The following is a 20,432-nucleotide window of genomic DNA, read 5'->3' as shown; positions in this document are numbered from 1 at the left end:
CAATTTTAAGCTTTTCAAAATCAATTGTTGAGGCTTCACCAACTAAACCAATACCTTAACCTCCAAGCGCAATGAACAGCTAAGCCAGGTTAAGAAGCCCCTGCCAGCACACAGTCGTGATGGCACAATGCAGCATCTGGTGCATAAGTAGTTGGAGGAGGTATTCCAGTCACGCTTTCTGGCTCAGTGCCAGAAACAGGTTCCGCTGCTTTGGTTTAAGTTAATTAAGTTTTTAAAAGTGATCTTGCAATTAATCTCAAGCGAAAAAATGCACTAACAAGGTCAGCACCTGAGAAGTCTACATGCCTCTTGTTTATCTTCTTTTTTTTTCTGGACATTTCACCACCAGCATCACTCCTACTGGATGGAAATTGTCTTTCAGGGACTTGGTTTTATACCATGTCAACTGGTGAGGTACTTGCCAACAATGGCCACGAGATACCTTGCATTTACAATCTTTCAACTACATTTTATAGTCCTCCAACCAGAGCTCACTAACAGTATGCTTTGGGGGAAAATACCTTAAGGGAAGGGATTAAAAATAAATAAATCAGCAATTCTCCAGAGAATGAGAAGCCACCCAGTTACTTCAGTCATACAAGATGAGCTTTTTCAGCAACTGAGGATACAGAGTCACACCCGTGCTCACCTCAAGGAAACTTGAGAGAAGTTGTACCAAATCTCCCACAGGTGCAGCTGATGCCAGAATTGTGGGAGTAACTGAAGATCACACTTGGAGTACATAAATTCAAGTTCTAATGTGCACCAGAAATATTTTACAGACATTACCAAATTAATCAGATCACACAGGAATAGGGGTTAGTTCCTTTTAAAAGTAGAAGAAATCTGGAGCACATTATTTGTGTTGACTCTTATCTTCGCTTCATCTTACTGACAGCAGTAAGTTACTTAGAGTAGGTAGGTACATGAGCCACAGTTCTCAGGAAAATAACTTTCTTAAAGCATTTCCAAAACCAGCACAGGCAGATTATAACTTAAAATATCTTTTCTTTAAATTCAAAAGAGACCACACCTATTATGCTACTAGGGGAGCAATGAAAATAGATATTTGTATTCTCGAGGAGCCTTTACACAACACACTTCACACTGCATGGGAACTGACTATCACAGTTCTTAATAGAAAATTTGTTCTTGAAAGAGTAAACATACACATGTGCTAGGTTTGTTTAATTTACAATACTGCTCTATTACAAACGTGCAACTTTGTAAAGAAGAAAAATGTCTTGCTAAAAGATTCATAAAATCTTCATTAAAAAAAACAGAAAAAAACAATGTTATGAAATCCTGCTTCCCAATCTATTTTTTGCACGCTTTAGTTACAATAATAAGAAGGATCATGGTCAGCGTTGAAAGCTAAACTGATACCATCTGGCCCCTGAGAAACTAGAAAAAGAAAAAAAAGAGAAAAATACTAAGAGCTCCAAGTAGGCAGCATGTGAATTACCTGCATACGATATGAGTCCAAAATTCCTTATATCACAATATAAAACCTTAAGAGGCATGAAACTGAACAATGCATAATTCAAAGTGAATTCAGACACAGATGCCTAAAAGAAAAGCATGGCAGGGCACAAAGCAGCAATTAAAAAATTACTACAGTGAAGGCTGACTATTCACATTCAACAGCTCTGAAATTCAGCACAAATGCAACACTCATGATTTTAGAAAAGTACAAGCAGGCACTCGATATATCCCGTTATTATTAATGCAGGAGCAGTTCTGCAGGTTTTACAGAATTAAACGAAAAGATGGTAAAATATTTTGATACCATGTAAGGTTTGCTATGCCACCTTTCTTCTTCTGAATGTAAACCTTGTCTATTAAAAGGTTTGCAAATTGTTGCAGTTCGTAAGAACAAGAAGGGTAAGTTCACTTTAAAGAAGAGGTACCTAACGTAACACATTCGGTTGCATTTTTGTGCAGCGGCATAAATGTTGATTTTTTTTCCTATTCACTAAAGTATGTATGACAGTTGGTAAGTGCCATCCTTGAAATAAAGGACCAAGTAAAGCCTGAAAACAATACCACAAGCTTTGGTCTTTTAACTGCAACGAAGTTTGTACTGCACTCTATCTTTTAACTCCCAATTTTTTGATTTCTGTATTTTTATGAATAGTGATATTCATTTGTGCTGACAGTTGGTTATTTAGATATGTAATATTAAAACCTGTAACCAAGATATTAATCCTAGGAAGGTGGATGCATAATGTAAATGCTGAGTCAGCCTCAACTACAGTATCATTGTTAAGGTGTGTCCTAACACAACTTCGATACCAGCAAGTCAAGTGATGTCAAGTTTTGCTCCAAAAATTAGTAAAACAGCTTATCAAAACCACACAGGCAGCTTAGACTATGTAAGACTTACAGGTGAGGACCGAGATGCTTCCTTCAGTTTTGACATCGTAGTTTGAAAACTTCCTATGAGATCATGAGACCCATCACTATCATAGTCATAGCACTCGACCTAAAATGAAGCATTATTCAGTGTCAGTAACAGAAATGGCCCTACAAAAGCAATAAACACTGCAATGGCACTTCTGGTTCAGGGGAACTCGAACATCCAAAACATTCCTACATCTCTATATTATGGACTTTTTCTCATGTTGCAGTCCTAGAATTGCACAGAGTTGCATTTAAAAATTACCGATTAAGATAGGGTAAAAGCCAATATATCCAGCGTCAGATTAGGTCTTCCAGTGAAGTGGAGACGAGAATACTAAGCCATGTCAGGTCCCACGTGAGCGAGTAACATCAGCTATATTGAACTATGTTTTGGGTGTGAGGGGATGTCGGGAAGAGTAGGAGAACAATCTGTAGGGTTTTTCACTGTCATCATGGATTAATTTTTCAGAGGTATTAAGGAAATTTAACTATCTCTGAGCATCCAGCTAAAAATCAGTTATTCGGTGATCATGAGAGTTTTATTAATATTTTTATATTACTTTATTAATCATCAAGATAACGCAAAGTTTATGAGTATATGAAGGCTCAGCCGTTAATCTAGAAACAAGAATTGAATTTATTTTTTTTTTTAAGATTATCAAATTTAAACAGTAACTATGATCCACACTTCACGGATCTGAATATCAACTAAAAAAAATCCCTCTTTTCCTACGTTCAATGTTAACTTTTACCATTCAATCAACTCATCTTTTAACACTTCAACTCACCAAAAAGGCACAAGTGAAAAAATAGACTTATTTTCTGTTTGAGAATCTACCAGTTTGAGTGACCATAATTTTACCACCGTTACTTTAACCTTACAGTGTCCTCAAATTTTGTTTTTTCTAAAAAGCTCAATTTATGAAAGTGCCCCAACTGCCTTTCTAGGTAAAAAGCTGGGTATTTATCTATAATAGCATATGCTAATTCCATCCACTTCTGATATTTTATTTCAGTTTAGCAACACAGACATGCTAGCTAAATTAAATTAATCAAATAACAGAAAAAAAATAATAATACCAATAATGATGATAAATAATACTAATAATAAAGCAAGAGTCAAAGTAGGAACCCCTGTTATTTGGAATCAAAACAAACTTCACAAAAATCTTTTCTGAATAGATAAGGCTTAAACTGAACAGCTATTTTCATGTCCATTTTGCCAGACTTAAAATTATGTATTATATTCAAGAAACAATTTAGTTGATTACTTGGCCACTTCATTTAGGAATAGCAAAGTAAAACAAACAGCTTCAACATACACTTGAGCTTCTGAGAGGAATTAACTTTTGCGAAAACAAACAGTAGTACTGAAGTACAAAACAGGATGCATAGATTGCAAGTTCTACATCGTGCAAAACATGCCTGTTACAGTTTCACTACTCCTACACCACTCTGAATGCACTAATAAATAAATAAAATGCATGCACATGCACTGAATAGCAACTTAAATCTCATACAAGCAGCCACAGTACCAGCAGACTAGTGTTCATGGCAGATGCTATGTAAACTCTTTTGAACGCCATAAATTAAGCCAATCAAACACTCAGCCAAGTGCTTCAGCACCTGAAATTTAAAAGTGAAGACATTTCCTAAGCCAATAGTCATGATACCTGTTTACATTAGCACAGTGTTGGTTTTTTTTCCTCTTAAAGGGATCAAAGTTTGTCTTGCTTGATGTATTTGACGCATCTAAGCCAATTTTCAATACTTACTCCAGGCAAGAGAGAAATATTTCTTTTGTTTCATGTATGCTCTCCTGGACACACAATAGCACCAGGGAACCACGTAACAAAATTGGATATATATTTTCCCCAGCAGAACTAGGCATGCTTGCTCCAGATGAAAGGTTTACATTTTCAACACAGAAAAACTTCACTGACTGCAAACATACTCACATGGAATATATAAATCCAGAAGATAAAGAATCACTTGGTTTGTGCATCGCTGGGCATACACAAACTAAGCCATTAAATAGGTGAAAAGCCACTCATTATGGAAAAGTTGGTGGTTTTACTTACTATGACAAATAGCCCATTACGTATGCAACTGCGCACATATAAAAGTGTTAAAAGTAGTGTTTAATCCTTCAACAACATTATAATACAATTCTCTTTGTGTTTTAATGCTTGAAGTGATAGCTCTCAGACTTCTAAATTCAAACATAATCCCACCATCCACCTGCGTGTCCATAAGAACTCCAAGTAAAATTTATTTCCTCTGGAAATAAACCTACACTTCTGAGGTAAGATTCAAAAGAACATACTTTATTAAAATTATGATAGATATATAGGAATAACTCCATCTTAATAGATATATTTTAAGCAATGGTCCATAGTTTTAGTATGATTGTTTACTGAAAAAGAGAAATATATTTACCGTATACGGAGATGTAAGAGCTGTCACAGCTATTTTGGGGAAAAGGGAAGCAGAGAGGAATGAGAACGGAAAAACACAGAAGCAGCAAGGGAAGCAGGCTCTGGGCTTGTAAAGTTGTTTGTTAGTCTCCTCTATAATTATGTATTTAAATCCGTACGGGTGCTTGTAACACCTAGATCCCTGTGGCTGTTAAGCATTTTCCAGAACTGCCCCAAGTCATATGACTAATACCTGTCAACATGCAGATTAGGCTCTCATTTTTCCTTCCCAGAGGAAGAATGGCAAGTATAGCGGTTTGTTTCATTTGTTTTTTTGTTTTGTTTTTTTTTCAAATGCTAAAATATCAGGTTCCTAACGTGTTCATAATAGCTTCTAAATGACATTTTGTTTGGTTGTTTAGCCTCCCCTGAAGGGAATTCCTGAAGAAAAATATTCAGACCTTAAACATAATTTATTCAAGATAAGATTTGAAAATACAAAGAGTTGGAGACCAGTTCTGGTAAAACTATCACTTCACAGGTTTGGTTGACTTTCTGTCAGAAAGTTCAGTTTCATCTGAGGAGAAGAGTTGCAACATAGGGTATCCACAAGATACATCTGTTACCTCAGCTAGCATATTGAGTGTTAGTAATTGCATCAGGTAGTACATTAAGAATTTCATTAGTGTTACCTGTTGCATCAGTAACAGAGTATTACAAGATCTGTAACGTAGAACAAAGCATATTCTAGCCTTTAGCATGTATATTTCACTGTACAGCATCTTAACACCATCAATTGTGGCTGATGCAACACTAAAACTGTTTGATCTAAATAAGAAACTGAATTGGACATTTCAAAGCTCCTTATGTTCAACTGTTTTCCCAGACTTCCAAAGACCAACTTTTACGAGATAATGCATCACAAATGTGAGATGCATTTTCTTTTTCTTAAAACATGCATGTATCTCTGACTTTCAAATAGGAGTAAGAAACCTAATGCTTTCAATTCAACTTGAAACAAAAAGAGGCAATAACTGAAATAACACATCTTCCATTTATTACATATTTTCATTTTTTAATGCATTAATTCATACACACATTTCATATACATTACCTTGATTGACTTATCCATGTCACTGTAACACAGAGAATTGAGAGAGATTTTAAAGGGCCTCCAAGCAGGATTCAGGTTGTTTTTAATAACCTGTAAAAAACAAACAAAAAAAACCCAACCCACCAAAAAAAACCAGAATCGTATTATTCACAAGAGTGGAAAGTAGTCATCGTAATTGGTCATGCCTTCACAAACTAAACATTCCTAACATGCAGTATCATTATCCAAAAAAGATGGTCTCTTTCAACTCCGTATTTTTCTAGACTGCACTGCGATCTACTGTTATCATTCAGCTACTACACTGCAAAACAATAAATTTCTGCATACACACAAACACATATAAAAGCATGACTTACCAAAAAAACATGGAAAAAGATTACATTGGAATTTCTGAATACATCAACGCTTTGGAGACTACAATTCACTCCAGCTTATATTTATTCTGAAATGTCACTTATTGAAATATGCCCTCAAGAAATTCACAGTACAGTTAAGCACAAACAGTGCACGAGGATAAAGAGACGCCCTACTGCACACAGTTTCTCAAGCTGAATGCTAAACAAGTAATAGTTAACAGTAATACTGAAGAATCTTCAGAATTTGCCAACTGGAATGTATCTGTAATATACCAAATACACCAAATAATGACCTAATAAAGCATAAGAAACTACACACAATAAGTAACACTTAACTAGTAATACCTAGTAATAGTAATACTTATACTTCCAGCACCGTAGGAGTGCAGAGAAAGAAATACCTCCTCCTTTGAAAATGAAAACAGTAAATAATAGTAACCATAAAAAGGTTTTTAAAATCTGTCACATAAAGTACTAATCCTTCAGCCAATTCTGGGCTGGAACAGCAAATTCTGGATTCATTATTGAAACTGAAGATGACCGAAATCCTCATGGAAGAGATACATTTTATGCAGAAGAACCACCTAATGATAGAAACTGTTTTTATAAATCTGACACAAAAAGGATTTATAATTCTTCAATATCCATCCTTCAAAATGACAATGGTCACCACTTTAAATGTACACAGTACCTCAGTTTTGACTAGCACCTGAGCTTCCACTACAGCGAGACATTTTGAATCTACTCCTACCCTGTCAGTTGCTGGCACAGGACCTGCGTACCTCCCTCCTGGGTGGAGGGTTGCTGCTGCTCAAGCACGTTTTCTCTCACTCAGCATTACCCTTGGCTCACCCTTGCTATGCAAGCATTTGGTATAATTACTTTCATTAGCAAAGGGTACAGCTAGGTGACACTGACCTAAGAACAGCACAGTCACAGGAATGCCCAAGTTCTAACCTCGGAGTAGCACTGAGACAAATGTTCCTGTGCGAGTCTGCAGTACCTCTTCAAAACATTTGTTTTATTCTAGACTGAAGGAAGTTTGGGGCCGGGGTGGGGGGGAGTATTTCCCGGTGGCATAAACCAGAATCAGAGTAAGGTAGACTTCCTGTCCTATCAGAAAATCAGCGGAAGAGTGGAGGTGATTTCTAACCCGTCTGCATGTCAACTACCAGACCATTCTCTTCTTTTTTGTAAGGCACTGTACCTCTAGTGCTGTGACACACTGGAAGTGAAATAACCTTAATCTCTAGGTTGTTGACTGAAAATATCCTACCTCTGTTCTGTGAACCATCACCCAGTTTCCATCTCCAGTCTGCTTGTGGAATTCCAGATAAGGATCTGACTTTCCAAAAAAATCCTGTATTTAAAGAACATGTAATTATCCCAGAACAGCCTGTGGCATGAATTTCATTAAATGCTAGTTAAAACACACTTAGATTAACAAAAAGTAAACTACATAGTCAGAGAAGAAAAGCTTTAGATGAAGAAATGCAAGTCTGATAATATTACCACCTGTGAAAGACAGGAAGAAAATGTAGCATGTCCGTCAATTTAGGATAAAAGTTCTGCAGTGTCCACACACTGAATACCTGACAGCTTAAGCAAAAGAATACTTACAAGTACTATGACAGATAGTTAGGAAATTAGGATTTCACCCAGTTAAAAAAAATTATCCTTAAATCAACGGGGAAAAATAACATTTTTTCCATTTTTTTTTAATTTTTGACACAGTATTTTAGCCAGCCCCAAAATATTTAACGTAACAGATTTATACACTCCAACCACACTCTTTACCATTTATTTCAGAGAGCTAACAGGTAATCATTCATACAACTACTCAAATCAATAGATATACCAAAAATACTTTATCTTTATGATCAAATGTAAAGATTTACATTTAAATGGAAGCATGCTATTCACAGAATATTCCTGCAATGCACTTGTCTTATTTAGAAATATGTTATAATTCATTTCAAAACAGTCAATGAAGTTACTCTGAAGCAATCTTTCTTCAATTTCTTTTTTAGCGTAAAAAAGAAAGTCTTAATAGATTTCATTATTTCAGCAAAAATAAGAAAGAACAATTTAATATTTCCTTTTTGAGAAGATTCTGAATTTACTACTTTATCAAATAAACAGCAATACCTTATTGTCCAGTTTCCTTGCTTCGACTTCCAATACCACCACCCTGTTATCCTTCACTTCTTCTGCTGTAATCTAGATAGGCAAACAAAACAAAATACTTGTTTTGTATTTAGGCACTACATACTTTTGTATGTATGACAAGTCCTTGACAGGTCCCTGAAAAATCATGTTTGCTCACAAATGAAACATTAAAAAAATGGGGTCAAGGGAAGGAGAAATGATTTGACATTGGGATTCACTAGATGATGATCATGACAACTAAAAATACTGCCCAAACAGTAGCACATCAGATGCCATAATTATTTTGATGGACGCAATGAGACTTACAGACACAGAAGGTGGGCTAGTCTCCTTTTGGATGACAAAAAAAATATTAGTGGAGGAAAAAAAGAGCTTTAAGATACTTTTTACAGCACTGTAGATTAGACACACTGTGCTGAAGCTCATAACTAGCTAAAAAAAACCAAAACCACAAAAATATATAAGGATAAACAGTAAAGAGATTTATTGTCTTAATTGTCTTACCGTAATACTTCCTTTTCCAGCAGGTCTGCCATTTTTAAGTACTAATGGTTTTGTCAGAGTCCTGCTAGAAACTATCTGCCAAGACAAAATTTGAATATCAAGCATTATTAGCGCAATTTAACAGATTTTCAAAGGAATTAAATGAGATAGTACTGTATTTTCATTTGGGGAATTTTTCCCCTCATTATGAAGATGACAGCACTACATTTACTTCCCATGATCTCCTATAAATAAATAGGTAGTACTTGATACATTTCAAAATTTTAAAATACATATTCAGATGAACACATGCAGAGTCTCAGGAGCAATATGAAATAAAATGTCTTGTAGTAACTTGATACACGTACATGGACAAAGATAATGAAGTAGGGTTTGATATACTAAAGCTTCGGCATTTCACGGCATCATAATACTTTAAGTAGCAATCTCAAATTGTTCTGAAGTTTTCCGTACATACCATTCAACCACATGCAAGCCACATTTCATAAATGGCTTCAGCAAACAGATTTACAAACACAATGTTTGTCATGCAAACAAATATCAACCTCCCCCTGCAATATTTCTAGTTGATTTTATTTCATTCTCTTCAGGCAATGCTTTCTCAGAAGTGTGTCTATTCCCTCCGCAGGTCATTCTTTACTTTAAGAATGAACGATTAATTTTAAATTATTACTGAATTTCATTTCATTCACAATGCCTCCATGTTCATAACGCACTTAAAATAAAATTACTTTAGACACAGGGGAGGAAAAATCCCAAGAAGATTCTCCCGAGAAGTGCCTTCAAAGGATCTATTAGAAAGAACAAGTTAAAAAGCAGCTGCCCAATCGTGACAGCACAAATAGCAGAATTTGACAGGGAAACAGGAGTGAAAGCAACAGTAGGCAGAACCAGAATCGCTGCTTGCCTTGAGTGGAAAGCAAATTACAAGGTTAACATGACATAAGAGTGTTCACAAGGGCCGGTATACACCAATTCTCTTTTTACAGAGCGTAAAAATAAAAATTTGAATATTAGAGTAAATAAACAGCAATTACTACTTTGTGGTTATTGATAGTCCACTTTCAGATAGCAATCTGGACAGTCACCATTCTAGAGTACATTTCAGGGCATCATCTCAAGACCTTTTGCAAATAAAATGTATATACACTGAACTGAGGCTTGAAAAAAAACAAATGAAGGGAATCCTATTCAACTTAAGAGTACCTCAACTACACAAGAACATGGTGACAAATTTAAGATAAAAGTACTTAATGATTTGCATGAACTTACATTTTCTTAATTCTAAAGGAAATCATCTGCATACTTACTTGTCCCAGTGTACATTCAAATTCTCCTAAGAAGTCATCATCGTTCAGATCATAGGTTTTGTTATCGATGTCATATATTCCAAATTTAAGTTTCTGAACAAGCTCAAAATAGTAATCAATTAGGAATTTCTTGGCAAACTTTGGGTTCAAGGAATTCTTAACTCTTTCTGTGCGATCAACCTGAAGTTAGAAAGATATCACTTTATCCAGGAATTCACCAATGAAACAAGCACTCAAAAAAGAAGTATCAAACTATTAAGACCTTCAAAAGTTCTTTTTAGTATAAAGTATAAACCCATATCTTTCTACAAACTTTTCATCAAATATAAATAACCACATTACAATACAAATCCCACTGCTGTAAATCAGAGATATTTGAGGACCTGTTTTTCTTTGCTCCCTGTAAGAAGTGTCTGTTCCTGCACAGGAAGACCAACATAAAAATGGTAGATTGTCCAATGCAGGATGAGATCCTAGTTTTGGAGTACTGTATTTATAAAGGCACATTTAAGCACTTGGAAGACTTCTTCTGTTGATCCACACATGGCTGGGGGAACAATGTTAGAAAACAGACAGGTGTAATTATTTAGTAGAAAATGATTATCAGTGTCCTACCTGTATAACTATTATAGACATAATCTAATGAAAAATATTCAGATATGCTGGTATATAATTAAAATATTTTAATGAAATCATACGCTCCAGTGTTTTAAAAGGTTCAACAAGTTGGACTCTGTTTTTAGCAGATTCACGAGAAGCATCACACTGTACCTCATACCACTGCTGACCACTCGTGTTCTGGAGTAGCACACACAGCGGGTCTGACTTGGACCCAACATCTTTATCCAAGAGATTGGTGCAGGCAATAGTCAGCTCCACCTTTGTCACACACTGTGCCGCCATTTCTTAAGCTAGAAAGCAGGAACAGAAATCATTATTTTAAAAAATGGACTAAAAAGCAAACAATGGGATAATCACAATGCATTAGTTCTCTAATCATCATTATAACTGTCAGCCTGTCAGGAAAAAGATTTGAGGCTCCAAATGCAAATTTTAAGATGTATGATGCACGAACATTACAGTATTACTGTCATTCTCTTGGCTTTGCCATGCAGGTATAAAACTTCTTTTCAAAATCTGCACATAAGAAAAAATACCAAGTTTCTTAGAATGCCTGAGGAACCAAACTGAAAACAGGATACACCACAAAGAAAGCACAGTGACAATACAACTTCGGAAGCTCTAAATTACCTCCTGCAAAGCTCACATGAATGGCAGTATCTTATAATGTAGATATTAATAATAAATCAATGAATAAGGGAAAAAAAAATCCTATTATATACTCCCCCACCAAACATTTGTAACAAAATGCTGAAGCCACGAGTATGGCAGAATTGGAAAAAAAGTTTAAGTGGGTAAAAAGGAATAGGAGATCTTGCTTCAGTAAATCTTAAAACACAACTATATTTTTTAATAATAGGGATAAACTACTTTGAAGTCAAGTAACAACTGAGAATTAGGAGGAAGCGTTCTTTCTGGAGGTTCATTTTAAAAACAAATAACAACCGAAAGCTTTCTCATATGTCCTCGTAAGTATCACAATCAGTTTCCATTAGAATTAGAAGACCAGCAGATATTACAAACCAACAGAAACAACTTCATTAGCCGTTATGAATCCCACTCTGGAATAACATACATTTGCAAGCCTAATTAGGTCTGAGCAGCAGATATTTTCTATATGAAAAAAAAAACTCTATAATTATACTCTCCAGAAATACAGCTGATCATTTCCAGCACTCTTTGGGAGGTGAGCCTCTACAGTACAATTGTCCTTGACTCAGAGGTTAAAAGTGCCAAGTCTTTCCACAAGCAGCCTATCTGGGAAGTTCCCAAGCCTCTTTAGCTTCAGGTTCTCCTTCTCTACAGTAAGCCCACAGTCTAAGCACAGTATCTCTCTGGATTCACTTACCTTGAAAGCGCATGGGACACTAAACAGAGTTAAGGAAGGAAAGGCAACTGCTTCTATCCAACCAGCTCACTTGCATCATACACATATAGCGTACTTGAACGTGAAACTATACTTAACCCAAGCCATCTCTCTTCCTTTCACTGTATTCATATGACTTTTGGTGTAAAGGAACTTGTTTTAGAGGCAAAAAGGGGAAAGAAAGATGGAAAAGAGGAACAATGAACTGAAACCAGGAGAAAGTAAACACTGTGGTCTGAGGGAATTCTCCTGAGGCTTCCTTTATTCCACTAGGACACACTTCACACTTTGCCCCTCCATCTCTGTTTTGCGATATTAGAGATGAACCTTTTGGAGACTGAAGTAAATGTAAGGGATCTGTGAAGGAACCATTTGAATATCCATGCACATACACTACTTTTAAGCAGCATGTCAGATTCATGGAAATCCTCCTGCACCTCCCAAACACCTAAACATGATTCCATCTTTGATTATCCTTTGCTCACATGACTTTACTAAGTTTCAGTCATTGTCCTTGAGGGAAAAAAAAAAAAAAAGAGTTAAGCTCTAAGTTTCAAGTATTTAAATTGTTTTTAAACTAATGTATTTTAGGCTTAGAAAGCCTTCCTTTAAAAAACAGTCTGACCCCTTTTTCCTGGTTCCCTTTTTATACTGATATTTTCCATTCCCTATTTGCTTTCCTGGCTGCCAGACAGAGCTCGTTAACAGTCAGTGGCTTTGCCCATAGAATCCAGCGCAGACCAGTGCATGACTCCTTAATGGCTGTTTCCAGAAAAACAACTTTCTGCTGACAAAATGATGTTCTAAAAGCTACCGATGCTGCAACAGCAAGTAGAAAGGTTTTTCAAGAAATTCAACAGAATTCAAACTTGAATTGAGATATACTTCTCAAAACAGTCAAAATTTTCTTGCTCTAACTTCCCTGAAACTCTTTATTATTAAAGTCCCCAAAAGGACTTATAGCCAAATTTCTTTTGTTAAAGTAACGTTTCCAAAATCACTGGTAAACTGTGGTGGGTTGACCCTGGCTGGACACCATGTGCCCACCAAAGCTGCTCTATCACTCCCTTCCTCAGCTGGACAGGGGAGACAAAAATGCAACAAAAGGGTCATGGGTCAAGACAAGGACAGGGAGATCACTCAACAATTACCATCGCAGCCAAAACAGACTAGTGCCAATTAGGAGTCAGAATAGGGAAATGAGAAATAAAAACCAAACCTTAAAACACCTTGCCAAACCACTGCCGTCTTCCCAGGCTCAACTTCACTTGCGAAATCTCTACCTCCTTCCCCTGAGCAGTACAGGGGGACAGGGAATGGGGGTTGGGGTCAGTTCATCACACATTGTTCCTGCCACTCCTTCCTCCTCGTGGGGAGGACTCCTCACACTCAGCATGGGGTCCCTCCCATGGGAGACAGTTCTCCACGAACTTCTTTAACATGAGTCCTTCCCACAGGCTGCAGTTCTTCATGAACTGCTCCACCGTGGGTCCTTTCCATGGGGTGCAGTCCCTCAGGATCAGACTGCTCCAGCACGGGTCTCCCATGGAGTCACAAGTTGTGCCAGCAAACCTGACCGTGCAGGGGCTCCTCTCTCCGTGGATCCACAGGTCCTGCCAGGAGCCTGCTCCAGCATGGGCTTTCCACGGGGTCACAGTCTCCTTCAGGCATATCCACCTGCTCTGGTCTGGGGTCTTCCATGGGCTGCAGGTGGATATCTGCTCCACTGTTAACCTCCATGGGCTGCAGGGGGACAGCCTGCCTCACCATAGTCTTCACCACGGGCTGCACGCAATCTCTGCTCCAGCACCCAGAGCACCTCCTCCCCCTCCTTCTTCACTGACCTCAGTGCCTGCAGAGTTGCTTCTCCCACTCCTCTCTTCTGGCTGCTCCCGTTGTTCCCCTTCTTAAATACATTATCCCAGAGGTGCTACCACCATCATTGATGGGCTTGGCCTTGACCAGTGGCAGGTCCATCTTGGAGCTGGCTGGTGTTGGCTCTATTGGACATAGGGGAAGCTTCTGGTGGATTCTTGCAGAAGTCGCCTCTGTAGCTCTCCCCCTCCTCCTACCAAATCCTTGCCAGGCAAACCCAATACATAAACAGATAGCATCCAGTCAAGTTAAAAATCCAGTCATCTTTTTCTACTTTGCATGTGTGCATGTCCCACTTCTCTTACATCACAAGTACTTTCTCGCATGAATATGTCAGTTCTAGTTACTCTCTCTCCTCCTCCACACGTCACTGACTCTCCCACTATGCATCTGCTGTGGGAAAAGAAGAGATCTAGCAAGAGGTGCTGTGCAAAAAGAGTCCTTTAACACACAGAGAAAGGTAGAATAAAAAAAGCTACTTTCCTTCCCCAAAATACAAATGCTCTTGTATGAGACCTAATAATTGCATTCATATTAGATAAAAGACAATCTATAACAAGAATACGCATTGCTCCAAGTGGAGGATACTCAACTTGAAACCCAGATACAAAAACAAAACTTCCCAAATCCTGAGATGGTCTGGTGATTTATTTAATCTCTTCCATTTCCAGTTTTGTAAAATCCAAGATGAAAAATAATGCAAGGCATTGTCCTCAGAGGTTTTGAGAATATTCGGAATCAATACCTGTATAATGGGTTGAAGAGGTCCATAATGCTTCTAATGCATTTCAAGAAATAATTTTGCTATTTTACTTGAAAAAAGACAACATGATTATCCATAATACCATGACTGATACATTTTACAGTAAGTAGTTGTATATAACCTGATTTTCAATAACATTATAAACATTAAAAGTTATTAAAATGCTTACTAGTGAAAATAAGTCGTCTCTCATTAACCCAAAACAGTATTTACAGCAGTAAAACTCAGTAAATAAACAACAAATACTTCTCTTACAACAGCGCAGTCATTACAGAACTTGCAGAGGGCACACAGATCCTTCACATGTGTGAAGTCAGAAGTCTTTTAAACAGCAATAGCTGTTGGAGCTCTGCATATGCTGCACGAATCCTCGTAATCCCTTACTGCATGAAAGGAAGCATGACTTCAGCTCCACCCAATTCTCCTCAGGTCTGAAACCCTGTGTTAGCTGAAAACTTCTGAAACAGGTTTGGGAGGTGGGTGGTAGGATTCCTAAAGATAAACATTCTCAAGGATCAGAGTCATTGTCAGGTAAGCAAGCATGCTCTTTTTGATGACTTGATGGAATACAGAGTCCAGCAAATTGCTGTCTCTTCAGGATGGTGGAAATAAGAAATCGCAGCCACACTAGTGCATTATCTCTTGAAATGCCATTCTACAACACACTGCCAGACCTAGTAGGCAAATCAAACACAAAATATTCTAGATACACGGCTGGATGACTTGCACATTTGGGATACTGGAATAACTTTACATGGGCAGATGATATTGTTTGGGCTCTGGTAGGACGAGCCTTGATTGCCAGTAAATTACATCACATCACAAGAGACTTATTTATTCAATTAGTTATTGTTATGAAAGTAACTATGCTCCCCAATGACCAAATATAATTAAAACCTCTGCTTTTCTCAAGCTATCAACTGTTTGTCCTCTATGCAGGGTACACCATAAAGTGAGGTAACACACACCAGAATGGGACCAGATGACAGCTCAATAGTCCTTTTTATTTGAATACCTTTTATGACCACAGGAGCGTAAGAGGCTCTTAAAAAAACACTGATAATTCTGTACAGGAGAATACTGACAATTACTATATAAACTGTGCAGCAGAATTTGCAACATCCAGACTCTGAACTGCAGCAACGTACAGTCACAAGGGAAATACTTGTTCCTGATTCTATGCCTTGTCTAGGCTGCTCAAGAGCACGATTAGGTCAACTAAGTATATTACAAGTCCTTCTGCTTGAGCTGTTCATTATCAAAGCAAAACTGCAAGTCAAGGACTTGACTTGTCTTGCAGTTCCACCGATTGTAATGTTCTTTGAATTCCACTAATGGTTCTATTGAAGATAAGTGGCATCTGTCAAATAACACAGCCAATGTCTGCTTTTCAACAGAAACCGTCAGCATGGCATTCTACCTCGAAAGGAACAGATCTATTATCAGAATAATCTTCTAACAGAGCATTTGAACTGTCACCCTGCAGCAGTCCTGTCAATGCTGCAATACCAGAGGAGAGTACAGGCTTGCCCAGATAACCTTCCAGAGTAGTACAATGATATGTTTGTAGCAATAGGTGCTTCCCAGTCTGACAAGCAGAAATACATAACCAAAACATGACCAAAACACTCATGAAGTGAGCACTGGGTGTGGTATCATTTCCTTTAGTCACAAGTCTCAAACCTGTTCTGAGGTAAGCTATTGCTGTAATAGGACATTTGCTAGTGCCTGTGAACTACTAATAACAATAGACAAAAAAAAAAAATAATACCTATTTTGTAGTTACCTAAGGGCCCAGAGAGACATAGAAAAATGAAACAAAAGAAAATTAAAACCAAGAATTGTTATTCCCATAAATCAATCAAAGTAACAAGTTCAAATGCATATACTTTGAGGAACTAATGCTCCTCTTGAAATAAATAACTTGTGCAACAGTTTTACGTGCCCATGACAGCAGCACCATAAAGATTATTTATGGGAAACTCAGAGCCTTAGTTAGAGAACAAAGTACAATATAAATTCTATATTTAAAAAGTCCAGCAAGAAAAGCGCTTTAAGATTTTAAAAACAAAGATCAGATTATCTTTTTTGTGCTATTCATTTAATGCTTTTTTTCCAATAAGGTGATAGAATTTTAAAGTAGACCAAAATCAGCAGCTTGCAAACTCTCAACGTGGCTTGTACTCCAAGAAACCTATGCTTTCCTACGCTGCTAAAGGTTGCCCAAGAAACTCCATAAAAACACTATCCCACAATGGTCTGGCATATCATTTTGTATCTCAGAATAAACAATACCACTATCTTCAAACTAACACAAAATTACATTTTATATAGCCCAGATGTATTTCAAACCTTCCTATAGGCAAACCAAGAGCTCTCCTGTCAGCTGTCCTTCAATTCTGTATCATAGCAGCTACTTGCACTCTGCGTTCACTGTGTCTGGGAGGCATCATACATGCTCTGCATATATATATAGGCAGTGACTCTGAACACAGGCACACAGCAATCATGCTACTTCCTGGAACCATCAGATTATTGCACGTGTGCTAGCCACCTACCATGAGGACTTGCTAATAACCCTCCTGGATGTGACAGGCACCAGAAGCAAGTTACCACCACTAGAACTAATTCAGCTGGCTCTAACTGTGCCTTGAACAATGCACTGAGTGAACAGGTATGCTCGATCCAGCTACAGGATGGGAAGGATCTACAGGATACAGTCTTCTTTCAACCACAGAAACAAGTATGAAGCAAGTGATACAAATCATTAAGACTATTTCTTAAAAAGAAGCTCGGACCCAGCAACCCAGCACAAAACTCCTACATTCAGAAATCCTCCAAGAGCTTAATAATGCCACTTTTAAATCCCTCAGTGACAGTCTCTCATCTAAAGCAGTATTAAAGACAAACCAAAGAAATTAACCATGAAACAGTAAAGAGCACCATAATTCTTCTTCTTGTCTACGTGTTTCCACAAGCCACACCACAACTTCAAATGTGCCGCTAGAAAGGGCCGTTATTAATCTTAGCCTAACTGACCCAAGAAGAGAAGTAATTTTGTTGGGTTTAGCAGGAACTAATATTGACAAATACTAACTTGATCGTGCATTATTTATGTTGGAAGAGCACCCCAACTTTCACTGAAAAATAAACAGAACAGGGAAGGAAAAAACTTATCTTACTACTTAACTATGTCCCTAAAGGTACTTCGTAAAGTTAACCACGGTAATGACAGCATCTGATTCTAAGTCAGAATAAGGGGGGGAGGGGGGGAATTAAACTCCACCCCAGGTGATAACATTAACCTATCTGTGGAGTTGGGGTTTTAGTTTTATTACCCCTAAAAGGCGGCTCTTTGGTGGTGTTTGTAAAAAACAGCTACTATGGCTCCCCTCTAGCCTTAAATTCTGGAGAAACATTAATGCCTTGGGCATAACACAAAGCTGTAAAAAAGGCTGTAAAAACAACGTGGTACAGCACCGCTACCTTGGAATTCAGGCAGATGACATTCAATAATGGCTTAGTTATTCAACCTACCAGAAATGGACTTTTGCTTTCAACAGCTGAACTACAATTAGTCTAACAGTCACATATAATGGATTTGTATAGATTTAATTCTGAGATATTTAACACAAACATACTTGTTGGAAAAACACTGCAACAGAAAAACAAGACCACTTCTGTCTGGTTCTCCTTGCTCCTCTACACATCTTTCTTACTTACTTTTTTTCTTATAATGCCTGTTAGTGTTCTGCATGCCCTTTGAAACATCTTACCTCTGTGATTATACATATATAAAGTTAAAATTTAAAACTTCAATTGAAAAAAAAATAATCTGGGATGAAGTTTGACTCTAATTACTTTTATGAAATAAACTTTTTTGTGCCATCACAGAAATATCTTTAACTTGAACTTTCAGGGACATAAAATTCCCCAAAAAATAAATGTAAGTTTTGGAGGCGGGGTGATGTATATTACCTTGAGGGTACTTATAGAATCACAGAATGGTTTGGGTTGGAAGGGACCTCAAAGATCATGTAGTTCCAACCCCCCTGCCATGGGCAGGGACACCTCCCACTAGACCAGGCTGCTCAAAGCCCCATCCAACCTGGCCTTGAACACTTCCAGGGATGGGGCATCCACAACTTCCCTGGGCAACCTCTTCCAGTGCCTCACCACCCTCCAGTAAATAATTTCTTCCCAATATCTAATTGAAATCTACCCTCTTTCAGTTTGAAACCCTTACCCCTCATCCTATCTTTACACTCCCTGATAAAGAGTCCCTCCCCATCCTTCCTATAAGCCCCCTTTAGGTACTGGAAGGCTGCTATAAGGTCTCCCCGGAGGCTTCTCTTCTCCAGGCTAAGAATACACTTTGAAGATATGGGTAAGGAAGCAAAAGTGAAGAGCTTTCGTACTGTAGCTTTTCCCTAGTGGAAGAGTAAATTATGACAACATGCACGTCAGCCAAGGCTTGTCTTACACATATCACACAACTGCAATGACACAATGGAATAAAAAAGAACAAACAAACAACCCAGTCGAGCAGCAGCTCAGGAAGAAGAGCGTACATTTTTTAGGAAAAATGAAGACTTCTCAGTCTCCTTTCTGAAGGGTGAGGGCGCTTCTCAGAGCGGTGTGACACCGCCACGCAGACCGGCGCCCAGGATCTAAACCTCCTGCCGCGGGGCTTGAGCTTCACCCCGTGCCGCTACCTGAGGGACGGCGAATCAGACGACCGATTCCTCCACCTCCGCAGAAAGCCTGGGTCCGGTTCCCCGCGGAGAGCCGCCCCGCTCCGGCAGCAGGAAGCCGGACAGACACCTGAGGGGATGTTGCACAAGAGGAGGCGGTTAGGACCGTTGGGACGGCCGCCAACCGCCGCCTGCTGCCGGGGAGGGGCGGCCCGGCCCTGCCTCCCAGCCCCGCACCTCTCTCCGCCTTACGAGGCGGCAGCCGGAGGGGAGAAGCGGCTCAAGCGGACCGCAGCCCGAAGGAACGACGGGCGGCAAGCATCAACTCCCTCCCCGCCGGCCGGAGGGGGAGCGAACCCGGCGGCAAACGGACCCTGGAGAACTCGCCCCTAAGGCGCGGGAAGGCGCCGGGGCTCCGCCAGGCAATAAGCCGCCGCCGCCGCCACCCCCGGGACCCCCGAGCGCTCCGTCTCGCCCGCGGACAACGCCCAGTCCCGGCGCCGCTGCCCCGCGGACCCCTCGCCCCCGCGGCCGGGCCCCTCCCTCACCTCCGGGGCCGCCGACAGCAGCGCGGAGGCTGCGCACCCCCCTGGCGCCTGCCGCTGACACGCCCACGCCAACCGGGCGCGCCCCGCCCCGGGGCCGCTGGCGTCCGGGGGCGCATGCGCAGATTCTCCCTCCCCCTTCCTCCCCTCACAGACACCCCTCAGCCGGGGCCGGCGACCTGGCCGGGGCTGAGGTCGAGGCGTGGCTCAGGGTGCTGGGTCTACGCAATGGCTGGCGCTCGGAACGGGTGGCCCTTGCCCTTGTTTCCCCTTCTCGCCCGGGCAGGGTTGGGGG

General features: G+C 39.3%; 1 protein-coding gene across 6 annotated transcripts in view; it reads right to left on the bottom strand.

Annotated features, from left to right (window-relative positions):
- The window catches only part of CPNE3 (copine 3), a 35,214-nt gene extending 14,948 nt beyond the window's left edge, over positions 1–20,266 (bottom strand). For 3 of the 6 annotated variants that reach the window (XR_010070048.1, XR_010070049.1, XM_063327146.1), the window contains exons 1-9: positions 20,141–20,266; positions 19,614–19,722; positions 11,045–11,184; positions 10,274–10,453; positions 8,964–9,038; positions 8,439–8,510; positions 7,567–7,650; positions 5,935–6,024; positions 2,387–2,485 (exon numbers count right to left, since the gene is read on the bottom strand). Coding sequence is in view for 4 of the 6 variants with exons in the window: in XM_063327146.1 (XP_063183216.1) it covers positions 2,387–2,485; positions 5,935–6,024; positions 7,567–7,650; positions 8,439–8,510; positions 8,964–9,038; positions 10,274–10,453; positions 11,045–11,176 (732 nt within the window). In the remaining 2 variants the exon portion in view is untranslated. Of the gene's footprint in view, positions 1–2,386; positions 2,486–5,934; positions 6,025–7,566; positions 7,651–8,438; positions 8,511–8,963; positions 9,039–10,273; positions 10,454–11,044; positions 11,185–19,469; positions 19,723–19,829; positions 19,947–20,140 lie in introns of those variants that run through there. The other 3 variants (XM_063327147.1, XM_063327148.1, XM_063327149.1) reach the window with 3 other exon arrangements.
- Positions 20,267–20,432: the final 166 nt, after the last annotated feature.

This window comes from Chroicocephalus ridibundus, chromosome 2 (assembly GCF_963924245.1).
Source record: "Chroicocephalus ridibundus chromosome 2, bChrRid1.1, whole genome shotgun sequence".
In the NCBI taxonomy this organism is placed as follows: Eukaryota; Metazoa; Chordata; class Aves; order Charadriiformes; family Laridae; genus Chroicocephalus; species Chroicocephalus ridibundus.
Note: the sequence above shows the minus strand (reverse complement) of the source record. Positions and strands in the feature narration are given on the sequence as shown.